This window comes from Phocoena sinus, chromosome 1 (genome assembly GCF_008692025.1).
Source record: "Phocoena sinus isolate mPhoSin1 chromosome 1, mPhoSin1.pri, whole genome shotgun sequence".
NCBI lineage: Eukaryota > Metazoa > Chordata > Mammalia > Artiodactyla > Phocoenidae > Phocoena > Phocoena sinus.
This window is the reverse complement of record NC_045763.1, coordinates 151,042,761-151,064,595: the sequence shown is the minus strand read 5'-3', so window position 1 is coordinate 151,064,595 and position 21,835 is coordinate 151,042,761. Positions and strand designations below refer to the sequence as shown.

General features: G+C 49.4%; 1 protein-coding gene and 1 long non-coding RNA gene across 2 annotated transcripts in view; one reads left to right on the top strand and one right to left on the bottom strand.

Annotated features, from left to right (window-relative positions):
* Positions 1-4,645: 4,645 nt before the first annotated feature.
* LOC116751464 lies at positions 4,646-13,994 on the bottom strand. The gene is made up of 3 exons (XR_004349269.1): positions 12,739-13,994; positions 10,936-11,047; positions 4,646-4,769 (listed from the first exon to the last, which is right to left on the bottom strand). It is a non-coding gene; the product is annotated as an uncharacterized LOC116751464 (long non-coding RNA).
* Positions 11,467-21,835, top strand: part of MAPKAPK2 (MAPK activated protein kinase 2) — a 44,178-nt gene continuing 33,809 nt past the window's right edge. The window contains exon 1 of the mRNA XM_032627373.1: positions 11,467-12,000. Within this exon, the coding sequence (XP_032483264.1) occupies positions 11,683-12,000 (318 nt within the window). The 5' untranslated portion in view covers positions 11,467-11,682. The remainder of the gene's footprint in view (positions 12,001-21,835) is intronic.

Sequence of the window (21,835 nt, the reverse complement as noted above, 5' to 3'; positions counted from 1 at the left end):
ACCATCTTAGTTGCATTGCCATTTTTTCCAAGCCTAGAACAGGGTCCAGTGGAGCCCATCCAGGGTTGGCATGGGGGTGAGGTCACAGCAGGGTAACTGATGGGAGAAGAAACTCTAGGATAGAGCCTTATGCCCCAAGCTGTCTATCTTTGGTGGCCTCTGCTCCCTGCTCAGGAAAGCATGGTGCCTAAGAAGACAGGGTTGGGTCCCAGCTTCCTGCCTTCAAATCCCCACTCCAGTCCTTACTTTAAGTCACTTAAACACACTGGGCCTCAATTTCCTCATCTGGGTCCCCGAAAGGATATTAGTAACATCTGCCTTGTAGGGTTGTTCTGGGGATTGATTAACACATGGTGAGCATTTAGACCCATGTCAGGAACATAGGAAGTGCTTGATCAATTGGCATGATTATTATGACTTTTATTTGTCTTTCCCTGAGTGCCAGCCACCGTCTTCCATTCCATCTGCCAAGCAAAAATAAGCGTCCTAAAAAAAAAAAAAAAAAAAGCGTCCTATTCTGTGGCAGGCGCTGGACAGTCACTAGGGATGGATAAGAAGTTTGCAGGAGGCTTCACTGCCTGCCAGTTCTCTGTTCTTAACACAGTGCGGAGTGCACAACAGGTAGTGTCATCTTGACTCCAGTCTTCCTGGTTCCTTGCCCCTGGTCCTTGACTGTTCACCTTCATTTGCTTCTTCTGCTGCCCTGCTCTTTCTTTTCCCAGCTCTGTAGAAGATGGTCCCAGATGTCCCAGCCCAGGCCATGCTGGAGTCCCGCCAGGCCCTTCCCTGACTCATCCTGGTGAGGAAGCCCGCTAATCTTCCCACTCAGTACGTCTCCCAGGCCCTGGGTTCCCCACACACTCCCTGAGGAAGCTGGAGGAGGGCCGCTTGGCTCTGTAATCACCACACTTCTTGGTGGTAAACAAGAACCAGATTCCTGGGGAGTGACGCAGGCAGGAGCTCAGTGGCTGGGGCAGCTGCGATCACACCGAGAGTTGAAGAAACACCTCTACTTGGGCCCTGACCCAGGGGAAGGCTGCCCACACACCCCTCTTTGCTACCCTTCCTATTGACAGGGGCTTTTGCAGCAGATGGCTCTGCAGACACAAGGGGGGCAGCCAGTGGGCCCAGATTCAGAGGCCTCCCCCACAGAACTGGGGAGCATAGCCCCATCTCTCCTCTTCCAGGATTGGTCTCACCCTCTTCCCTGATCTATACCCAGCTACCACCCCAGGCCATCATCGCTCACTTCCTATCCCTCCCCTCACCGATGCTGGGAGAAGCCTCAGACTCCAGAGGATGCCCTGATCCCAGGAAGCACATAGTAAAGGCTACACTGAAGGTTGGCATGGCCATGAGCTATCCAAGCCTTTTGACTTTGGGTAACATGGATGATCTAGGGCTTCCCTCTTGACAGTGTGACTTCGGAGTTTAGGATCTGGTGTCCTGGGATTTAGGCCAAACACAGTCCATGCTAGTTCCTAAGCAAAAAGCTGGACTGGCTCAAATACCTCTGGAAGGATGCACGAGAAAATCGGGCAAAGAACTGGGTGGCTGGGAGAGAGCTGTTTACTATATGTCCTTTGGGGCTTTTACATTGTGTACCATGTTCACGTACTAAAGCAGGGGTCCCCAACCCCCAGGCCACGGACTGATACTGTCCCGTGGCCTGTTAGGAACCGGCTCGCACAGCAGGAAGTGAGCGGTGGCAAGCAAGCAAAGCTTCATCTGTATTTAGAGCTGCCCCCATCGCTCGCGTTACTGCCTGAGCTCCACCTCCTGTCAGCATTATGGTGTGTTGTATAATTATTTCATTATATATTACAGTGTAATAACAATAGAAATAAAGTGCACAAGAAATGTAATGAGCTTGAATCACCCTGAAACCATCCCCCCTCCCACCGGTCTGTGGAAAAATTGGCTTCCACGAAACCGGTTCCTGGTACCAAAAAGTTTGGGGACTGCTGTATTAAAGGTTCAGAGAGAGAGAGAGAGAGAGAGATGGAATATTCTGTAATTTTGTAAATCTTCTACCTGTTGGATATAGGGAAGAGTCCTTTGTCTCGCTCCTCCAAGGCAGAAGGGGCAGTGAGGCAGCTGCATCGGGGAGGCCTCATCTGGGTCCGACTTCAGGCTTAGAAGGGGCTGTCAGAGGCAGGTGGCTGCTTGGGGAGATTTTCCAAGTGTCTGAATGAATTGGAATCTTGCACTAAAAGGTGACACGTTGCTGAGTGCAGTGATCCAGGAGGAAGGAGGGGGGACCTGCGAACCTCTAGGCCTGGAAGGCCACTCTCCCATCTCATGGACAGTTAAGCCCCTCCGTACCAGAGAGGTCGACATGGGCGGGTCATTCGGCCACCTTTGCACTGGGACCCAACACCAGGGGGCTGGCCTGAACCAGCACCCCAGGGGCCCAGTGTCCTTTCTGGTAGATGCCAGAAACTGCCTCCAATTTCCAGGTAATGTGTATTAGTCTTAGTACATTTGTTTCTTTATTTTATTTTTTAAAATATTTATTTATTTATTTTTGGCTGTGTTGGGTCTTTGCTGCTGCGCGCAGGCTTTCTCTAGTTGTGGCGCGCAGGTTTTCTCTAGTTGCGGTGAGCGGGGGCTCTTCTTCGTTGCGGTGCGTGGGCTTCTCATTGCAGTGGCTTCTCTTGTTGCGGAGCACGGGCTATAGGCGCTTGGGCTTCTGTAGTTGCAGCACGCGGGCTCAGTAGTTGTGGCACACGGGCTTAGTTGCTCTGCAGCATGTGAGATCTTCCCAGACCAGGGCTCAAACCCATGTCCCCTGCATATTGGCAAGCGGATTCTTAACCACAGGGGAGTCCCCATTTTTTTCTTTAAAAACATTTCTTTCTTTTTTGTTCTAAGTTCTTGCATTTATATCATGTGTTGAAGTTTGCACAGCACTTTCACATAGTATTACCAATGGCTCCCTGTTGCCCAAAGTCCAAAGCCTTAGTGGAATGTCTAGCCCTTAAATCTGCTTTTCGCCCCACATCTTGACATTCTCCCCTGCACACCCTGCATTCCAGCCTGTGCTGACCACCTGCTGTTCCTAAACAGGCTGTGCAATTTCTCGTCTCCCTTTGCTCCATTGTTTAGCGTTACCCCTTTCTCCTCCTCTGCCTGGAGAATTCTTTTTTTTTTGCGGTACGCGGGCCTCTCACTGTTGTGGCCTCTCCTGTTGCGGGGCACAGGCTCCGGATGTGTGGGCTCAGCGGCCATGGCTCATGGGCCCAGCCGCTCCACGGCATGTGGGATCTTCCCGGACCGGGGCACGAACCCATGTCCCCTGCATCAGCAGGCGGACTCTCAACCACTGCGCCACCAGGGAAGCCCTGCCTGGAGAATTCTTGCCCATATTTAGATCCCTAGGTCAAATGTCATTTCTTTGGTGAGAACTTTCTAGATGACTCTCTCCTGTTTGTGAGCCCTGAAGACCCAAACTTAAACCCTCTCAAGGCCACACCCATTAGGACGGCTATTACCAAAAACAAAACCCAAAAAACCTAGAAAATAACAAGTGTTAGCTAAGTGGAGAAATTGGAACTCTTATGCATTGCTGATGGGAATGTAAAATGATGCAGCTGCTATGGAAATTAACATGGCAGTTCTTAAAGAATTTCACATAAAATTAGCATAGGATGCAGCAATTCAACTTCTGGGTATATACCTAAAAGAATTGTAAGCAGGGACTCAAACAGATATTTGTACATCCATGTTCATAGCATCATTATTCACAATAGCCAAAGGGTGAAAGCCAACCAAGTGTCCATCAAGAGGGATGAGTGAATAAATAAAAGGTGGTGTGTATATATATATATATATATATATATATATATATATATATATATATACAATGGTACAGCCTTAAAAAAAAGAAGGAAATTCTGACAGATGCTACAACGTGAATGAACCTTAAATACATTATGCTAAGTATAACAAGCCAGTCATAAAAAGACAAATACTGTATGATTTCACTTATATGAGTTTCCTAGAGTAGTCAAATCCATAGAGACAGAAAGTGGAATGGTGGTTGCCAGGGGCTGGGAGAAGGATGGGAGTGGGGAGTTATTATTTAATGAGTTCAGAGAACTAATTTAGGAAGATGAAAAGTTCTGGATATGGATGGTGGTGATGGCTACACGTGAGTGTACTTAATGCCTCTGAACTAGTTAATAGTTAAAATGATGCATTTTATGTTATGTATATACATAACTGTCACCATTTACATATATATGTAAATATATATATATGTAACTTCTCAAGGCACTCAAGGTCCATCAGGGTCCTCTGAGCATTCCTATGCCCAGTACAATACTTGACCTGAACTGGAGCTCAGTAAATGTTTGTGGATATGAAAGGGGGTGCAGAGTTGATGGTGGGGGTCAGGTGCAGGTACCAGGCTGGCCCACATGCCAACTTCTCTCTTCCAGCACATCCAATTTTCCCCTGCACCTACTGCTCCAGTGAAGGGAGGGTTCTAGACATCTATCCAAAGCTGTGGGGAGACCCCTGGCCAGCATCAATGAACGAGCTTCCAGGAATGAGAGGGACTTGCCCGCAACATGTACTATATAGGTCACACAAAAGGAAGAACTTCCTTTCATGATATAGTGAGACACCGGAAGTTCTGAGAGCCTAAAGCTTTTAAGGTCACACACCTACTTGTCTACATGTAGGTGTGGTCTTTTGAGAAAGTTGACGGATCAGGTGGTCTTCATAGGTCCTTTTCATCTCTACAATATTACAGTTTTCATAACCTAAAGAGAAACATGGGGGAAAAAGTTAGCTCCTACCTCTGTCATTTAATGAGCAAAACCAAAACAAAATGTGGGTTATGCCACATGTACCTCATATATTTAAGTCATTTTTCAAAAGCTTATACATCCTAGGATCCTAAATTCATTACTGCTTAAATGACTTTATTCATTGCCTTTAACTCTCTGTCTTGGAGGAAGAGTCTTTGGAATTTGAGTGAGATGCAGGTTGCAGACTGTTTCCTTCTCCTGAGCCAAATGCAACTTACAAGAGCATTTAGGAACATGGACTTTGACATGTGTGGAAACAGCATGAGTTTTCAATTCCAGCCCTTCTGCTCTAGTGTGATGACTTTGGCCGGGTATTTAACCTTTCTGAGCCACAGTGCTTTCAATGATTGGAATAGCAGAAATAATACTAAGTACAGCCTGTCGAAAGGACTGAAAGAGATGACTGGTATGAATGTACCTGCTGCATAATAACTGCTCCACAGAGGCCAATCAGTATGTGTCAGTAACAGCTCAGAACTTGGCACGGGAATATTAATCTAGGGAATGTTATCTCCCCCTTCATTATACAAAAAGAATGCAGAGGTGCAGTTTTTATAGTAGTAAGTGGTAGAGGTGGGATTTGAACCCAGGACTTGATTCCGCCATGTTCTGCTGCCTCAAAATTATGGTCTCACGGGAAGCTGTTTATTCTTATACACTTAGGAAATCGCTACCCAGTCCCCCACCCCCACACATCTCTTCCTACCTTTCCTACCTTCCCACTCCCATTTACTCATCTTAAGTGAGGGATGGAAAAAAATTCCAGGGGTCAGCAGGTTACCAGACAAAGACCAATGACCCTTTGGGTTGACACACCCTGGTTGTGCTCCTGGATGGCAAATCCCCTTTACCTTTCTCCCTTCCCCATTTCACTCTCCAGGCTGAATGCTCATCTGAATTGCAATTGACATGCCAGATACAGGCTAGACTGGAGGGGCAAAGCTTTTAATATGGGACAACAGTCTTGGGCTATCTTGACTACGGTGGGATAGTCACCACTTTCCTCTCCATTTCCCATACTAAGGCACAGAATTCACAGTTAGGCAACCTGTAGTCTTAATTAGTCCCGTTTTCCGTCCCTTTGGACCAGGTCATGTCTGTCGATGTTCTGAGGCTAAGTTTCTGTTCCCCCTTAGGTACTTCCTTCTTTCTCTTTCCCTCTGCTCCGGCTGCTCCCTGCTGTGGCATTAAACAGTTAAAGGATGGGGTGCGGATAAGGGCATTGGGGCGGAGGAGCAGAGCATTTCTTCCCCTCTGAGATGTCCTCACATAGGGCATTGCCCACAATATTTACTTTGGGTAAAATTTCTTTCTGTGGATCAGTCCCTAGCACTTTCAGAGGTTTCAGAAATTTTGTGATGAATAATTCTTATATATCCGTCATTTTTGCTTTGGAGAATTTCTCAATCTCTCAAAGAAAAACTAGCCTATAAGATGAAGACTGCTTATCTCTCCCTGGCCTCAAGTCATTTTCCTTTCCAAGAGTGAGCTTTCATTGAAGAGAGCTTTTCCTGTGAATCGTGCTGCCTTCCGCAGAATTTTGTGTGCCCCAGCAATAGATACAAAGGCCACTTTATCTGTGTGCATATATCTATCCAACAGCTTGGGGATGATCGTATTTCATCAAGAGCGTGTTATCTGAAAATTTGCAGGAAATTCACCTCCATAGATTTTCACCCTTTGTCATCCATTCATAATGCCATATCACAGCAAAATAGGAAATTTTTACTCTCTGATGGTGGAAGGCAGGACGGGAGAAGCCTTGAGAAGAGATATTGCCATGGATTCACAAGTAATCCTATCATATAACCCAGTCATGCAAATTAACACAGACCTGTACTCTGTAACAGATTAGGTCAAGATTGAAGGAAATTGAGGTGTGGGAGATTTAAAGTTTATCTAAAATGGAAAGTATAGGCCATACCTCTTTAGGTCATTCCTGCCCAGAAATGGCAAGATACCATATTTCGGACATCAAGAAGGATATGTGGGTGTATGTCTGCTTAGGATTTAGAGTGGGGGCCATGAAAATGGACTTTGGGTCAGAAAGACCTGGGTTCTGTGCTTTGCTAACTATGTACCCCTAGGAAAGTTATTCAATTTCTCTAGGACTAAGTTTCCTCATGTTTAAAATAGATAAATGAGGATAACAGTACGTATCTCATAGGGTTGTATAATAGTTAGAATGGGATTTGGATGTGAGTGATAGAAAACTTAGAACATCAGTTGCTGTAATAAGAAGGACATTTATTTCTATTTCATATAAAGGCTGGGTAAGTTGTTTAGGGCTGATACGTTGGATCCAGGCTCCATCTTCTATGCATACTCCACGGATAGAAGGACATAGACTCTTTCTGTCCTTTTGCTCTGTCATCCTCAAACTGTGGCCTCCAAATTCATGATTCAAGATGGTTGCTCAAGCTCCAGCCATTACATTAAAAAAAAAAAAAAATATATATATATATATATATATATTTATTGACTGCATTGGGCCTTAGTTGCGGCACGTGGGCTCTTCGCTGCAGTGCTCGGGATTCTCTCTAGTCGTGGTGCGCGAGGGCTCCAGAACTCGGGCTCTGTAGTTGTGGCGCGTGGGCTTAGTAATGCCCTGCGGCATGTGGGATCTTAGTTCCCCAGCCAGGGATTGAACTGGCGTCCCCTACATCGCAAGATGGATTCTTAACCACTGGCCCACCAGGGAAGTTCCTCCAGCCATTACATTTTTATTCCAGTCACCAGGAAGGAGAAAAGAGGACGAGAAGGAGGAGGACTTACCTCTTTTCTCAACAGCTTCCATTTACAAGTCAAGAACACAGACAGCCGTAATGGAGGCTGGGAAATGTAGTTTTTATTCCGGGCAGTTATATGCTTAGCTAAATACTGAAGATTATTTACTATCAAAGAGGGGGAAATGGATACTGGCGGAAACAACCAGCAATCTCTACCACGGACCCTCACGAGATTTAAATGAGACAATGGCAGGCTGAGCACAGTGCTGGGTACAGAGTAAGCACTCAATAATCGCCATCATTATCATCATCGTCACCACCATCATGAGGAGGTGGGGAATACTCTGAAACTATGACAAGACATTTCCTTATTTTAACCTCATCTTTCTGATAAAGTCACCTATATCCACCTCCCTTTTTTTTTGCGGTACGCGGGCCTCTCATTGTTGTGGCCTCTCCCGTTGCGGAGCACAGGCTCCGGACGCGCAGGCTCAGCGGCCATGGCTCATGGGCCCAGCCGCTCCGCGGCATGTGGGATCTTCCCGGACCGGGGCACGAACGAACCCGTGTCCCCTGTATCGGCAGGCGGACTCTCAACCACTGCGCCACCAGGGAACCCTATCCACCTCCCTTTTAAGACACTATGAGCTTCACCTTTTATGAAGGTCAGACACCTTTATGTGTCCTTATGAAATAAAACTACATAAAAGGAAAGCAAAGGAATAATGAACCTAGGATTCGAGATAATGGTTATCTTGGCCAGAGAAAACAGAGGTGGGTTGGGGATGAATGGAGGAACCACCTAGTTAGATGTATGCTACTGTCAAAGTGCTAGTTTTCATTTTGGGTAGTGGATTCACAGGTGCCTACTGCATTATTAAAAATAACTAAGGACTTTCCTGGTGGTCCAGTGGTTAGGACTTGGCACTTTCACTGCCATGGCCTGGGTTCAATCCCTGGTCAGGGAACTAACATCCCTGCAAGGTGCAGCCAAAAAACCTGCCCAAAAACAAAACAACCAAACTAATAGCTAATTAAATAAAAGCAGAGATGGACCAATGATTCAATGATGAGGAGGATTATAATTAACCAAATTCTATGTACCTGAGGTCTTTCAATTGTCTTTGTGTGTACAGTATTCATGGCATATGTGTTTGCATGTCAATAGTAGACGAAAATAGTACTTTCTATTTGCATAGACTTTTTAACTTTTGAAGTGCTTCTACATATCCATAAAAATTGTTTAAGTAGTTCATTACAGATGGTTGAGAGCTTGGTATTATACAAATAGGACTTTGGACTTCCATGTCCTAAGGAAAAATATTTTATTTTATTCTTACAATAGCTCTACAAGGGAGGCAGGACAGATGTTAACATCACTGTTGGACAGATGAGAAAGAGGGAACTGAGAGGGCGCGGGACTTGCATGAGGTTACATAGTTAGGACTGGAATGGAACTTAAGACTCCGGATCTCTTGCCCGTCTTAGGTTCTTCCTTTAGCCCATCTCACTCCCCAGTTATTATCCATCCATTAGACATTTATTTCATGTCTGTTACATGCCAGGCACATTGCACTCATGTCTTTGTGTTGATATATGTATATGTTTTCTGGGTGCTGTGTGTGCAGCTTCTGTAATCTCTATGTACTGAGTCCTTGTGTGCCCCCTGGGCCTAACTGGTCCTTGTAATTCCAGAAGGAAGCCCCAGCTGTGGTTTCAGTTGTCTAGTTATTCCTAGGTCACTGGGCTGCAGCATCTCCCCAGAGTCCCAGCTAGATAGGAAGGCAGCTTTGATATCAGGGGCAGATCCCCATGCAGTGGGCACAGAGCAGAGGAGCAAGCCAGCAATGCCTCAGTCATTATAAGATTTACTATTTCATGATCATCTCTAGCTTTTGGGGAGTTCTCATGAACACTACCTCATTTAATTCTCACTCAGCCCCGATATTCAATTTTATTATTTTTCTCCTTGTTTCAGATACAAAGAGGAGAGACTTGAACTCAGGTCATTTGTCTCTAAATTCTGTTCTCTTTCCACTGTGCCTTCTGTCTCTGAAAGGGCAAAAAGAGCTTATCCTCTTTCTAGCCTTGTGGAGAGAAGCAGGTGAAAACTCAGTACCAGGCAGTAGGAAGCCACCGGTGACCCTCTGCAGAGGAAAAAAGACCAACTCCCAGCCCTGCGCAGCCCCAGCCCAGCTGAGATGAGAAGCAAGGAGCAGGTGCTTCCACCTCCCCATCCCTGCGTCCTTCTCTCAGTCCTTGGTCTTCTCCCTTGTGCGCCTAAGGGAAGTGATAGTAGTGCTGCAGAACGGGTGAGGTGTTTTCCAATCTCTGTGGCCGTAGGCTGTCTTTTTATCTTTGAGGAGTCAGAGGAATGGGGAACTAACTTATCCACCCTCTAGCATGAGAGGAGAGCTTCCACCACCTGCTATTGCAGAGGAGAATCCCTCTGCCCTCACCTCGCAGACTTGTGTCAGTGCCACTCTCTTGATGCTGTCTGCTTGTACCTCTCTTCTCCCCCACAGATCAACACCATCCACCACTGCAGGCCTGAGCACGGCACCTTGCACAAAGTCAAGGTGTCCACTAAATTAACTGTGCTCAGAAAGAGCGAGTATTTGTGTTAGGGGAATCGTATTTCTCCTTGGTCCATGGAGTGGGCCCTGGAGTGAGTCCCGGGAAGGGACTCTGCTGGGAGGGTAACTTCTACCTTTCAGGCTACCCTTCACTCCATCCTTGCCTGGGCTCGGTCCCCAGGGCACCTCTTCTTAGGATGTTCCCTCCTCTGCTTCTCCCTGAGCTAGGTCTCCCTGTACAAGGGGGCTCTAGAGTGTTGGGGGAACGTGTTAGGGGCCACGTGTGGCCATAGGTAAAGTCACATTCTCTAATTTGGCCTTATCAGTAATTAAGCTGAGGTTTTCTCTTCACCTCAGGCTCCTTGTCTTATTTCTGAGCTGTTTTACTAGTCAGAGTGGGGAGGAGATCAGCAGGAATTTATTTCATGATCATCCCCCAAACCCCATCAGAATATGTATCGACACCCTCTGGCAGCTTAAATTTAGGGCCTCCCCAATCTCCTCCCCTGATCTGGGCTATGCTTAGGTCCAGCTAGATCCTTAGTATCTTCCTCAGAGACAGGGGGCTAAATTGGACTAGAACTTGGCTTCTTCAAAAATACCCATTTCTTATGGCTGTAGGTTTAGGGCCTAACTTTTCCACATTGGAAATCAGGACCTATTCCCCAGACCTTCCCTTTTTGGTACATTGTCTCAGGGAATTCTCTCCACACCCTATTCTTCCCACTGGGAGAGGTGCACCGAATTTGTGAGAAAAGAAATGCAAAACTCAGAGGAAAGTGTTCAAGTTAAAATATTCCATATTTGCCTCACCCTATTCCGAGAATGAGTGGCCTCTGTAATTCCAGGTCACCCCGGAGGTCTCATCTGGCGCATACTTGCTAGTCATCCCCCGCCTTCGAAATACACCCTCAGCTGCTGCTCTCTAAAAGAGCCAGACAATTGGAGAAAAGTGGATTATCTATCTGATTATGCAGCTACTTTCATACGCCTCCCCTTTCCCTTTGCGTGGCCCTGATTATTTAAGAACTAAGATTTCTCGGTCCCCGCTCCTTGTCCCCAGCCCCAGTCCCTAGCTTTGGCCCTTCACGCTCCGGAAGCCTCGCGTCCTCCCCTTTAAGGCCAGCCCCTCCCCCACGCCCACGCCTCCCCAGCTCCGTCCCGCCTCCCCAAGCCCTGCCCCCTCCGACCCTCCCCTTTAAGGACCGGCCCCGGACGCAGACGAGGCTGTGACGCGGCCGCCGGCCCTCGGGCTGGGTACTTTGTCGCGCGGCCGCTTCCCCCCCGGCCGGGGCCCCTCCGTCCCGCGTTCCACCGAGCGCCTGGCCCCCGGGGGGAGGGTGGGAGGGAGGGAGCAGGGCCGGTGGGCGCCAGCGGCGCACAGCGGGACCCACGGAGCCCCGCGGCCCGCCGAGCCTGGAGCCGGGCCGGGGCGGGGAAGCCGGCTCCAGCCCGGACCAAACTTCGCAGCCGGGCTCGGGGTGGCGGGGAACCCGTCCGGAGCCGGAGGAGGGGCCCGCCGCGGGCCCTCCCGCCGCTGTTCTCGCGCCTACGAGCACCATGCTGTCCAACTCCGGTGCTGTTCCCCAGCCCGCCGCCGCCGCCGCCACCGCACCATGCTGTCCAACGCCGGCGATGTTCCCCAACCCGCCGCCGCCGCCGCAGCCCCCCGCCCCGGCCCAACCTCACCCCCCGGCCCAGCCGCCGCCGCAGCCCCCGCAGCAGTTCCCCCAGTTCCACGTCAAGTCGAGCCTGCAGATCAAGAAGAACGCCATCATCGACGACTACAAGGTCACCACCCAGGTCCTGGGACTGGGCATCAACGGGAAAGTTTTGCAGATCTTCAACAAGAGGACCCAGGAGAAATTCGCCCTAAAAGTAGGTTTGGGGCCCGAGGGAGGGGAGGACGGGCGGATGGGGTCTCCCGGGGACACCCCTGGCACTCCGCAGCGGCCTAAGCTCTCGGTGGCTCAGCGTGGTCGCGCCGACGCTTTCCTCGGTCTGGCGTCGGAGCCGCGGAGGAGTGGCCGCGGCGGGGCTGCCTGTCCCGCGCGCGTGAGGGGGTGCCAAGTGCGCGGCAGGGGGCGGGGGTCAGCGGGAAGGTCAGGTCCCGGCGGACCACGCAGCCGAGACCGAGTTTCCGGTCACCTCCGGGTGTGAGTGCCGGGGACTCGAGAGGACTCGTGAGGACCCTGCCATTTTGGGTTTGAGCGGCATCCAGCCGAGTCGCAACGGTTGGCTTCGGGACCACTTCTGCTAATTTTCCCCCTAGTCTCAAGGAAGTGATTTTCGAGGGTTGTGGTTCCCTATCCTCTCCTCCCTTCTTTCTTTCTGTGGGCACAAAAGGCCCATTACTCATTGAGCTGGTTGGTCGGTTGGTTTGGAGAAGTCGTATCTCAGAGGTTTATTTAGCCTCGCTCCTTATTTGGGAGCCGGAATGTGTGATTTCACTTCCCTGGGCCTTGCGAGTGCGGCTGTGCTGCCTTGGGGCGCGCCGGCCGGGGAGGTGCAAGGCTGGAGATTCCGCTGGGACACCGACACCACCCCCATCCCCGCCGCGACCGCCCCGGGCGCGGGGGAGGGTTTGTTTTGATCCGAGAGCGTGCCCCCTCCTACCTTCAGTGCCTGTGAGGCTCCAGATGGGAGGCCAGCAGGCTCCTTCGCGGTGTCTGCTGTTTCCATAGCTCCATTGATCATTGTAAACCGGGTCCGTAAACCACGGCTTGGCCCAGTGCTGATTCCGCAAATCGGAGATGGCCACTTGAGTCCTGGACAAGGGCGATTGGTGGACAGAGGAGGGAGCGTTTTCCTAGAGCTGGGGAAAACCAACCTCTTTCTTTCTTTCTTTTTCTTTTCTTTTTTAAGGGGATCTGGTAGGGGGGAGAATGGGGATTTCAGTGAGAGTATCTACTTCGGAAGTTAAACAGAATGGACTTGGAGGTCTGATGAGTCGCCAGTGCAGTGTGAGCCAATGTTCAGGGTCATGAAAAAGGTTTTCCCCAAAGAGGGGTTTCAGATCAAACCACATCTCTAAAGGTGACCAAAAACGCCTTTTTCCCTTGGGGTGTCTTAATGATTGGAGGAGGAGAAAAATACTTCCTGTGTTATATTTTCTTTTCCCCCTCAATCCCTGTGGCTAGCTGTGTTTCAGCTATTCATACAAAACTCAGATATGTGTTATGGGTGGAAATGTTGGAATATATAATTAGATAGAATAAGACCCTGATACTTGGGGGTTGTAGAAGACAAGCATGTTCAACTTAACAGATTTTAAGGCCTCTGAAATTATTTTCTTGCTGCTTTCATCCTCCCTTTTGGGGGAGAACTTCAGCTAGCCTCAACACTGTCAGATTTGTTTGGTTTTTACTATAAGCTGTTGCTGAGGGCTTTTGGTTGTTTGGTGTCGACTTTTGGAGAAGGAATATATCAGTATCCTGAACCCTTTAATACTTGTGCCTTAGACCGTTCTTTCCCTACTCATAACTGGGGGCAGGGAAGGAGAGTGGTTGTTTGACCCCGTGGCTCTGACCTCGGGGAGTGGAGTTGAGTGAATACTGTTTGACCACAGTTAACCTGTACTGTTGAGGAAGTGACAGACATTCTTTCCAGGAGAGTTTTCTATCCCCTCTGAGATGCCATCTGCCTTCACCCATCAGCAGTTTGGGGACACTGGCTGCTCATCTTCTTGGATAGCTGGAATATGGTATGAAGACTTCAGAACAAAAGCTCTGAACTTCTGCTCCTTATTCTATTTAATAGACACAGAAAACCACCCTCTAAAATGCTTTTGGGTGGCAATTCAGATTTCTTTTGTAATTAATAGGAGAGAGATTTGGATTTTTTTCTCCCTTTGAATGGTTTTGAAAGGAAAGATCCAGCAGTATTTTATTTTATTTTTTTAACGTCTTTATTGGAGTATAATTGCTTTACAATGGTGTGTTAGTTTCTGCTTTATAACAAAGTGAATCAGCTATACATATACATATGTTCCCATATCTCCTCCCTCTTGCGTCTCCCTCCCTCCCACCCTCCCTATCCCACCCCTCTAGGTGGTCACAAAGCACTGAGCTGATCTCCCTGTGCTAAAGATCCAGGAGTATTTTAAATAACACTCATAGTTTGTCCTTCTCAGGTTAGAAGTGGATGAAGATTGAAGTCAGAGTGTGTTTTGACAGGCAGCCTGCTCCCAGATCTTACAAGTTGACTCAACTGTTAAACTGTAGATTTCCCACATATCTTTGTGTGGAAACTTAATAATAGAGGAAGAAAGAAGGGATGAGGCATTCAGAGACTGATAGCAGTGTCAACAGCGCTTCCAATATCCAAATACTGGCTGAGACATAATTATAGCTGTGGGGGGAATCTGGTTCAAAGAATTCTGTTCCAGAGACACACACCAAAGAGATTTCTAGATCTTGAATCTTGATTAATTTAACCATAGGTGCTGAGTACTGAAATGATTTTCAAAACCAGGAGTGTTTTGATTATTAAGCAAGGGAGGAAGATGTGGTGGGGCAGGAGGGATTGCCTCATCGGAAAGGTGCCTGAAGAAAAAGGGAGGAGACCTCTGCTCTACCCGGGGTGTTAGGCCATTCCTGGGGAGTTAGGTCAAAGAGCTGTAGAGCAGCAGCAGGGCCTGTCATGGGGGTTCTGTTATCTGCTATCTCACAGCCCTGAGAGTTGGTGAGAGGTGGCGGCTGCCTTGATGCCCTGCTCCCTGTCTGTGGTCTGGTGACCTCTTAGTCCTATTAAATGTAATCAGCTTTAAAAAATAGTCCCGTTCCGCCCTGCTATTTCTCTACCTCCACCTGAGAGAGGTAACATTTACATGCTTTTTGGTGGGTGCTATGACCTTGCCTCACCATCTCTCCTGGCTGCTTTTGCGAAGATCTGAGTCATACTTATACTTCTCTCAGAGTCGGAAGGGACTTTAGAGGTCATCTCATCCAACCCCCTCATTTTGCAGATGAGAAAACCAAGGCCCAGAGCAAAGGCTTGCTTCAGGTAATACAGCCATGCACTGGGCAGAACCAGGATTAGCACCCAGGACTCCTGACCGCTTCCCACTTGGGAACTGCACTGACATCAGCAGGCTTGGCCCTGGGACGGGCTGCTGCTCCAGAGCCTCTCAAGCCCGAGGAGCTACTGTCACCGCAGGCCCTCCTTGACTGTCGGCCAGGGGGTGCTGGGTAGGGACTTAGCGGCTTCCCAGCAGAGGTTGCCAGAGTTGGAGAGGCAGCTTATAAACCAACTCAGCAGCTCCATGAGTTTTGAATCTTCAGTAGCAAACATATATATTTTTTTTACCACACCCTCCCCTTTTTAGGAAGTGTTTGCTAGAAACCTTATTTACTAGTATTACTTTTTTGTGCAAGAACATGAGAATTCTATTCACTATTTCTTTGGTAGGGACGCCTGGTCTCAGCTCACTTGTGCAGTAATTGGTCCTGTTCCCTGTGGGGTTCCTCAGTTGCTTACTGCTTCATTGTGTCATGGTGACTCCTAGGTATTAGCTGAACAAATTTAATTAAGGCCAGCACCGTTGTCCCTCTCTGCCATGTGACTCTGATTCGGTGAAGCATATTTTTGCTTTACAAAATATAGAATGTTGTCATAACTTATCTCTGTTTGTCTTTCCGTTGTGTGGATTAGAGGAAACAAAGTACTGTTCCTTCTCCTTGCCTTTCTCCAGCAATCCTCCCTCTCCAGGTGACTTTGTGTCACCGCCATGTGGCTTCCTTGGTGTTCTGAAGGGGAGCTGATCAGAACCTCTCATGGTTGAGAGGGAGAGCCGGGGCTCCCACATCCCCACAGTGCAGGCTGCACCCTCTCCAGCACGCCTCGTGCTGTGTACCGGTCAGGGAGCAAGAGAGTTTGTGGCTGGGTGAGGGGCAGTTTGCGGCTGGGTGAGGGGCAGTTTGCTGGATGGAATCACAAGGTGAGGAAAGTTTCATTAATCAACCAATCTCTTTTATCTCCACTGTTGTTACAGTAGTTAACAATTCTCTGAGCATCCTACCATATGCTTTGTTGTATGGAGGATACAGACATTGAAAGTGGCCTTAAAATTTTGGAGGTCAGGAAGCTTATTTGGAGAAGGTGAAATTAACAAATGTAGTCTAGGGCTGTACTGTCCAGTATGGTAGCCAATGCCCATGTATAGCTATTTAAAATTAGCTAAAATTGATTAATTAAATTAAGCTAAGCTAAATTTAAAAATCAGTTGCTAGCCACGTCAGGTGTTCAGTAGCTACATGTGGCTAATGGCTACTGAACTGAACAGTGGAGAAGAACATTTTTGACCTTGTAGAAAGTTCTGTTGTACTTTGCTGGTCTAGGGGTTAAATTGTGTGGTTGGGAATAGAAGAACTTTGAAGAGGCAATCTGTGAGGACCGAAGGAGCTGAGGACAGTCTCTGAGGAATGAGCACATCTGCAGGAGGTGATGGTGGCGTTGCCCTCGGGGCAGCTGAGGGGAGAGTGGATCAGTTGGTAAGGAGCAAGTGGGGCTGGTGACTCAGAATTGAGCCTAACCGATCTTTGTGTTAAAAGCAGGTTTCAAAGTGTTTGAGGAGCATGAAGTAAACTAACAGGATGTTATAAAGAAAGGTTACAAATCTCTGAGGTTGGGGCTTGTGGTTTTTTGAGGGAAGGTGTAGCTTCTGGGTTCAGAGACCCTGTTCCTTGCTTTGGGCCCTACCCTGGTTGCTGTCTACTGCAGCAGGGCTCTTGACATCCACTGAGGCAGGATCAAAGCTGGGGCGGCTCATGGTTCTTTTTCACTTACGAATTCTGGGCTTTGATAGAGCTTGAAAATAATCTCCAGCTAAGATGTGGCATCAGTGGCTGACAAAAGAGGGAGAAAAGCAGCCCCAGGCCTCAGGACCAAATATTGATGGGTGCCTGGGAAATGAAGGGGTCCTTTTTAGAGGGTGAAGGTATTGGTATTCATAATTAAGATGTTTTGACTGCTTGCAATCTGAGGAGTCGGGCCATCATCAGTTGACGATCTTATTTAAGAAGCAGGTGCAGGGCATTCAGGGAGAAGCCTGGAGGAGCCAAGCTTCACGACTGCTGGAGGCAAACTTAACCCCTGGCCACATCCTGGGGATGACGGAGGCCCCCTCCCTACCTGCAGAGCCCAGGGATGTGTGGAGTCTGTGCCGAGAGGAATGCCAGCCCTGGCGGGGAAGACAGGGCATCAGTATGTGCATCTGAGTCCTCTCACGCTTCCCAGGTGGCTCCTGCGCTCTGATGCAGGACTCTGCCTGTAGTTCGACATCTGTGGCACAGGATTCATACTTTCCTACTCCCTCTCCTCTGCATGAGGCCTTCCCAAGGATCCTGTGGGGTCTCTTTTTTCCCCTCCTCCCTGTGCTGCACCTTTCCAGTTGCTGCAGTGTCCTGGACAGAAGTAGGTGGGCAGGGCAGAGCTGTTCTTCGTGTATGAAGGGGCTGCAGCTGCTCTTGGTAATGAAATAAGGCTCAGTGGCAAAGGGACCCACAACTCATAGTTCCTTAGAGCTCACAACACTCCCTGCTTATCTTTCTTGACCCTTTCCACCTCACCGAGGAAGAGGCTGGGCCAGTCCAGAAAGGTTCAGTGGTATATCCAGGGTCTTACCTGGTATCAGCATCAGAGCTGTGTCTTGGGACCTGGTTCACTGGGACCTCCTCTTGGTCTGGGTTCCTTTGGTGTTTTGGTTGCTAGAGGTAAGAGTATGGGGATTGTGGACCTGGCAGTGCAAAACTCATCTCCACTAACTGGTCACTAGGATCTTTCTACATTAGTCATCTTAGAAACGGGGACATTGGCATTAAGATGGGACCATGCCACTGAGCAGCTTGATGTACACCAGATATGTAACCAAAATCAGATTTTATACCTTTTCTAGTCCTTAGGGGAATAGTGATATTTTGTGTTTTAAGCTATGTATGGATATAAATATCTAGGGATGAACCCGATACCATGGGTTATGTGCTAGATTCGAAAGAAAGAGAGAGACAGAGAGAGAGAGAGAGAGAGTGAGAGAAAGGAAGAAAGATAGATAGAGCTAGTCTTGGTGCCCTGCTAACTAGCTGTGTGACTTTGAACAGGTCAGTTAAACTTTCTAGGCCTCAGTGTACACATCAGAGGGTCAGGCTGCCAGTGGCTCCTGGGACACGGCAGTGTGGATAGTGGAGGGCTGTGCTGGAGGCAGGAGGCAGGAGAGCTTGCTGACTTGCTGCACGTCTGACCATCGGCGGCGTCTGGGCCAGCCTGGATGCCCTTTTCATAGGCTCGCTGCTGCGTTGCAGGGCAGCTCCCGTCCACTTAATTAATAGCCATCACCGACCAGCTGTGCCTTCTCTTGTGTGAAGACTTGGTGAGTGTTCCAGCAAGTGCCTCAGCAGAGAGGATGGACTGTGTAACTCAGTGGGGTGTGAATCCTCTCCTTCCTTGAAATCAGAAGAATCTTAGTGTTCTGGTGGCTCAGGGTAGAGATGGAAACTCTTCATTTTTTTTCGCCATCTGAAACTCCTTCCCGTTTGAAGTTACGGGGCCAAACATGGCTGCTGTGGTTGGCTGTGCAGGCTGTGCCCGGCACAGGGCACCTGGCTGAGGGAGGAGGAGGGCTCTAATCCAACTCACTGTCCATTTGTCAGGCTTTGCCTTGGTGTGTGACTGGGTCCGTACAGATGGGTGCCTTCTTCTAATTCACTTGGAGTTGTAGTATGGGTTTGGGGCTGTTCTGAGGTGAGAGCTGGGGACCGATTCCCAGAGCTTATGGGCAAGTTAGGATGTACATCCAGGTACCACTTCTTACCCGTAGGACTGGGTACTAAGGGATGTAAGGAGACTGAGGAAGCAAGAGGAGTGGGAGATGCCTAGCGAGGTCTGTTTTCGTTTCTCTTCTTCCTGCCATTCAGGGCTAAAGCAGTGCTTTTAGCCCTGGAGCTTTGGACTGAGGTCCTGAGTGCCAGGCCACAAGACTTTGTTGGAGGAAGAGGAGACTGAGTGGAAGCGGGGATAGGGTTGTGCTCCCCTCTGGCAGTGCAGAGTTCTTGGGGGTCTTTATTCTCTGATCCGGTAAACACCTTACTGTGCCATCTGCCAGGTCGTATAGGCTGGGACGTGGCTCCAAGGTCAACTTTATCTGTAACTGATGTTCCCTTCTAAGACCAGCAGAGCTGTGTGTTCATTCCGCCAGGAACCTGGGCTGTCCAGAAGGATCGTATGAAAGGGCATCTTACTCTTGAGGGACGTTTCCAGGCATCTCCAGGGCCAGTGTCCATCCAGGGCTCTTCCAGGGAGGTGAGGAGTGAAGGTGAAGCCTTTTCTGTCTCAGGGAAGATGTGGCGAACATCTCTGTTTGGCTTATGTCCGGGATGGTTCTTTTGAACCTGAAGCAAAGGCGAAATCTCTCTAGTCACAGGTAGAGGGGCGTGGGAGGAGAGCCCTTGACGGCCCCGCCAGCTTCTCCACCTTCATGCTCCTGTGGGGCTCCTTACCCTCCCGGGCCCTCCCAGGAGGTGATTGAGTTGATCACTTTGCTGCCATTTTGATTATTCATATTGTTATGAGGCTCCCAGCCCACACTGGACATGTGTAACCGGGCCTCCCGCCCAGGGCCCAGAACTGTCACTCAGCCCCTCTGTCTCAACGGCTAAAAATAAACCTGCCACTGCTGCAGTCTCCCCCCACAGCCAGGCCCTGACGCCTGTCCCAGGTCTTCCTGCCACACTGCTGAGCTGTGTCTCACACTCACTTGCACACCCTCCCCACTGGCCCCCTTCTCTTCCAGCCTGAGCTTGGTGGGTGGTTTGGGGCCAACTGGCTTTTCTGAGTGCTGAGAGTGAGCCGTGGCTGCTGCTTCTCCAGGTGTCGAGATTTATGTGTGGAGGCTCCGTGGAGCTCGGGGAAGGATGAATTAGCCAGGGAGGAGGTGAGCGGGCTTGGCACCGTTAGACTGTGTGTGTGCTTGCATCCAGATCTGGCTTCCTCCAGACTCCACCCGCAAGCTAGCCTCCCTGGCAGAAGGAGTGTGGGGATGAGTAGAGGAGTCCAGCACGGCTGTTCCAGGCCCTCACCCAGCCACACGCCCTGTGGCTGAGCGTGCTGCCTGCCCCAGGACTCCTGCCCTGTTGCTAAGCTATACTCTCCACCTCCGCAGCATGGGGCTTCAGGTTACCAGATTCAAAAGTGTGACCTCATCTCTTTGGCTTCCAAGAATAACTGGGCCCTGGCTCTCAGGGCCTGTTTCATGAGTCAGGCCATGGCCCCTCTGGCCCTCCCAGCTCAGCCACCTGCAGGATGTCACAGAGAGCATGGGTGTCTTCTACCTCCTGACTGTGGGGGGCAGGGCTGTTAGTGATCTGTGTCCCTTGAGGTCCATCGAGGTGGCCTCTTCTCCTACTGCCCGTGGATCCTGGGGCACTATAGAACAAGGAGAGGAAACGGGCTCGGGTAGCTGAGATACCTACTTAACTGATAGATACTGGGCAGAGTATTTCCTTTAGTTGACTTTGACATTCTCTTCTTTCTGATTTTTCTAATCCTTGGACAGGTGTTGGTACTAATCCTGTTGGATAGGAGGATTCTGTGTTTTCTGGTATTAGGGTTTATCTGGGAGAAGGAGTGCATGGGAGAGAGCCGAGGTAGGACTTGGGGGACCCTCTGCTTTCAGCTAGAGTTACATACCCAGACCACGTCTCCATGACTGCCTACTCCTGTCTTTCCCCCTGGGGCCTCATTTCCTCTGCAGGGAGAGATTTATCTGCCAAGGCCCATTGGCCTCTGGAGGGGAGGAGTTGGGTGTAAATTGCTAAGAGTTTATTTTTAACTCTGACAGAAGGAGTCCCTGTCCTTGGAGTAGCCATGCCCTCCCTCTTCTCTCCCTCTCCTGGGCCTCCTTGCCTGGCTTCTGTAATTCTTAGAGGAAGGGATTTTTTAAAGGAAGGATTTTAAAGGCAGGCTTCACAGGAGCCTTAGGTGAGGGAAGCGTTTCTAAGTGAAGAATCTACAGATTGCTCGTCATGCCTGATTTCTGCAGAGTTCAAAGAGTTGGGGGGTGGGGCAGGAGAAAGAGGGGGAGCCCTGGGCGCTTGAAGCCACGTGTGTGGAACTTAGAGCATCCTAGGAATGCAGGTGGCCTGGTGAAGAGCCCAGTGTGCCCTGGAGCTTGCTGCAGTCAGGCTGCTGCCTGGGGGAGCAAGGTCTTCTTGTACCTTTCGTTGTGCTTCTCTCCTCACTGGCCCCCGGATCTGAGGACGGCTGGAGGCCACGGGGCAAAATGAGTGCGTAGAGTAACCTGCTTTGAAAACTCTCACGCTTACAGAAATGTCGTTTTGCTATTCCCTTTGACTGCCAGGCTCCCCAGCACCATATCCCTTCCACTGGAGCCCATGTGGGATTCCCAGGGACTTCCTTGCTTCTGTGTCCCCTCCCCCTGGCCGCACTCCAGTCACCTGTGCTCTTAGGGAGGAGGAAGGGGCTGTGAGTGCCCCTTCCTCTGTGCCTCATCTCCCCTGCTTTCATGGTCTCTTTTGGTTACCTTGCTTTAGACTTTTTAAAAGAAAATAAAGTTGAGTTGGAGGTGTAATTAGAGAAGGAAGGGCTAGAGAGTAGAGGTGGGGGTGGGCTGGGCCTTCGAACATGTGGCCGACCCTGAGGACCCCGGCCTGGAATGAGGTCTTGCCCCCTCAGTTCCTTGGAGAGCATGGGGATTAGTTTA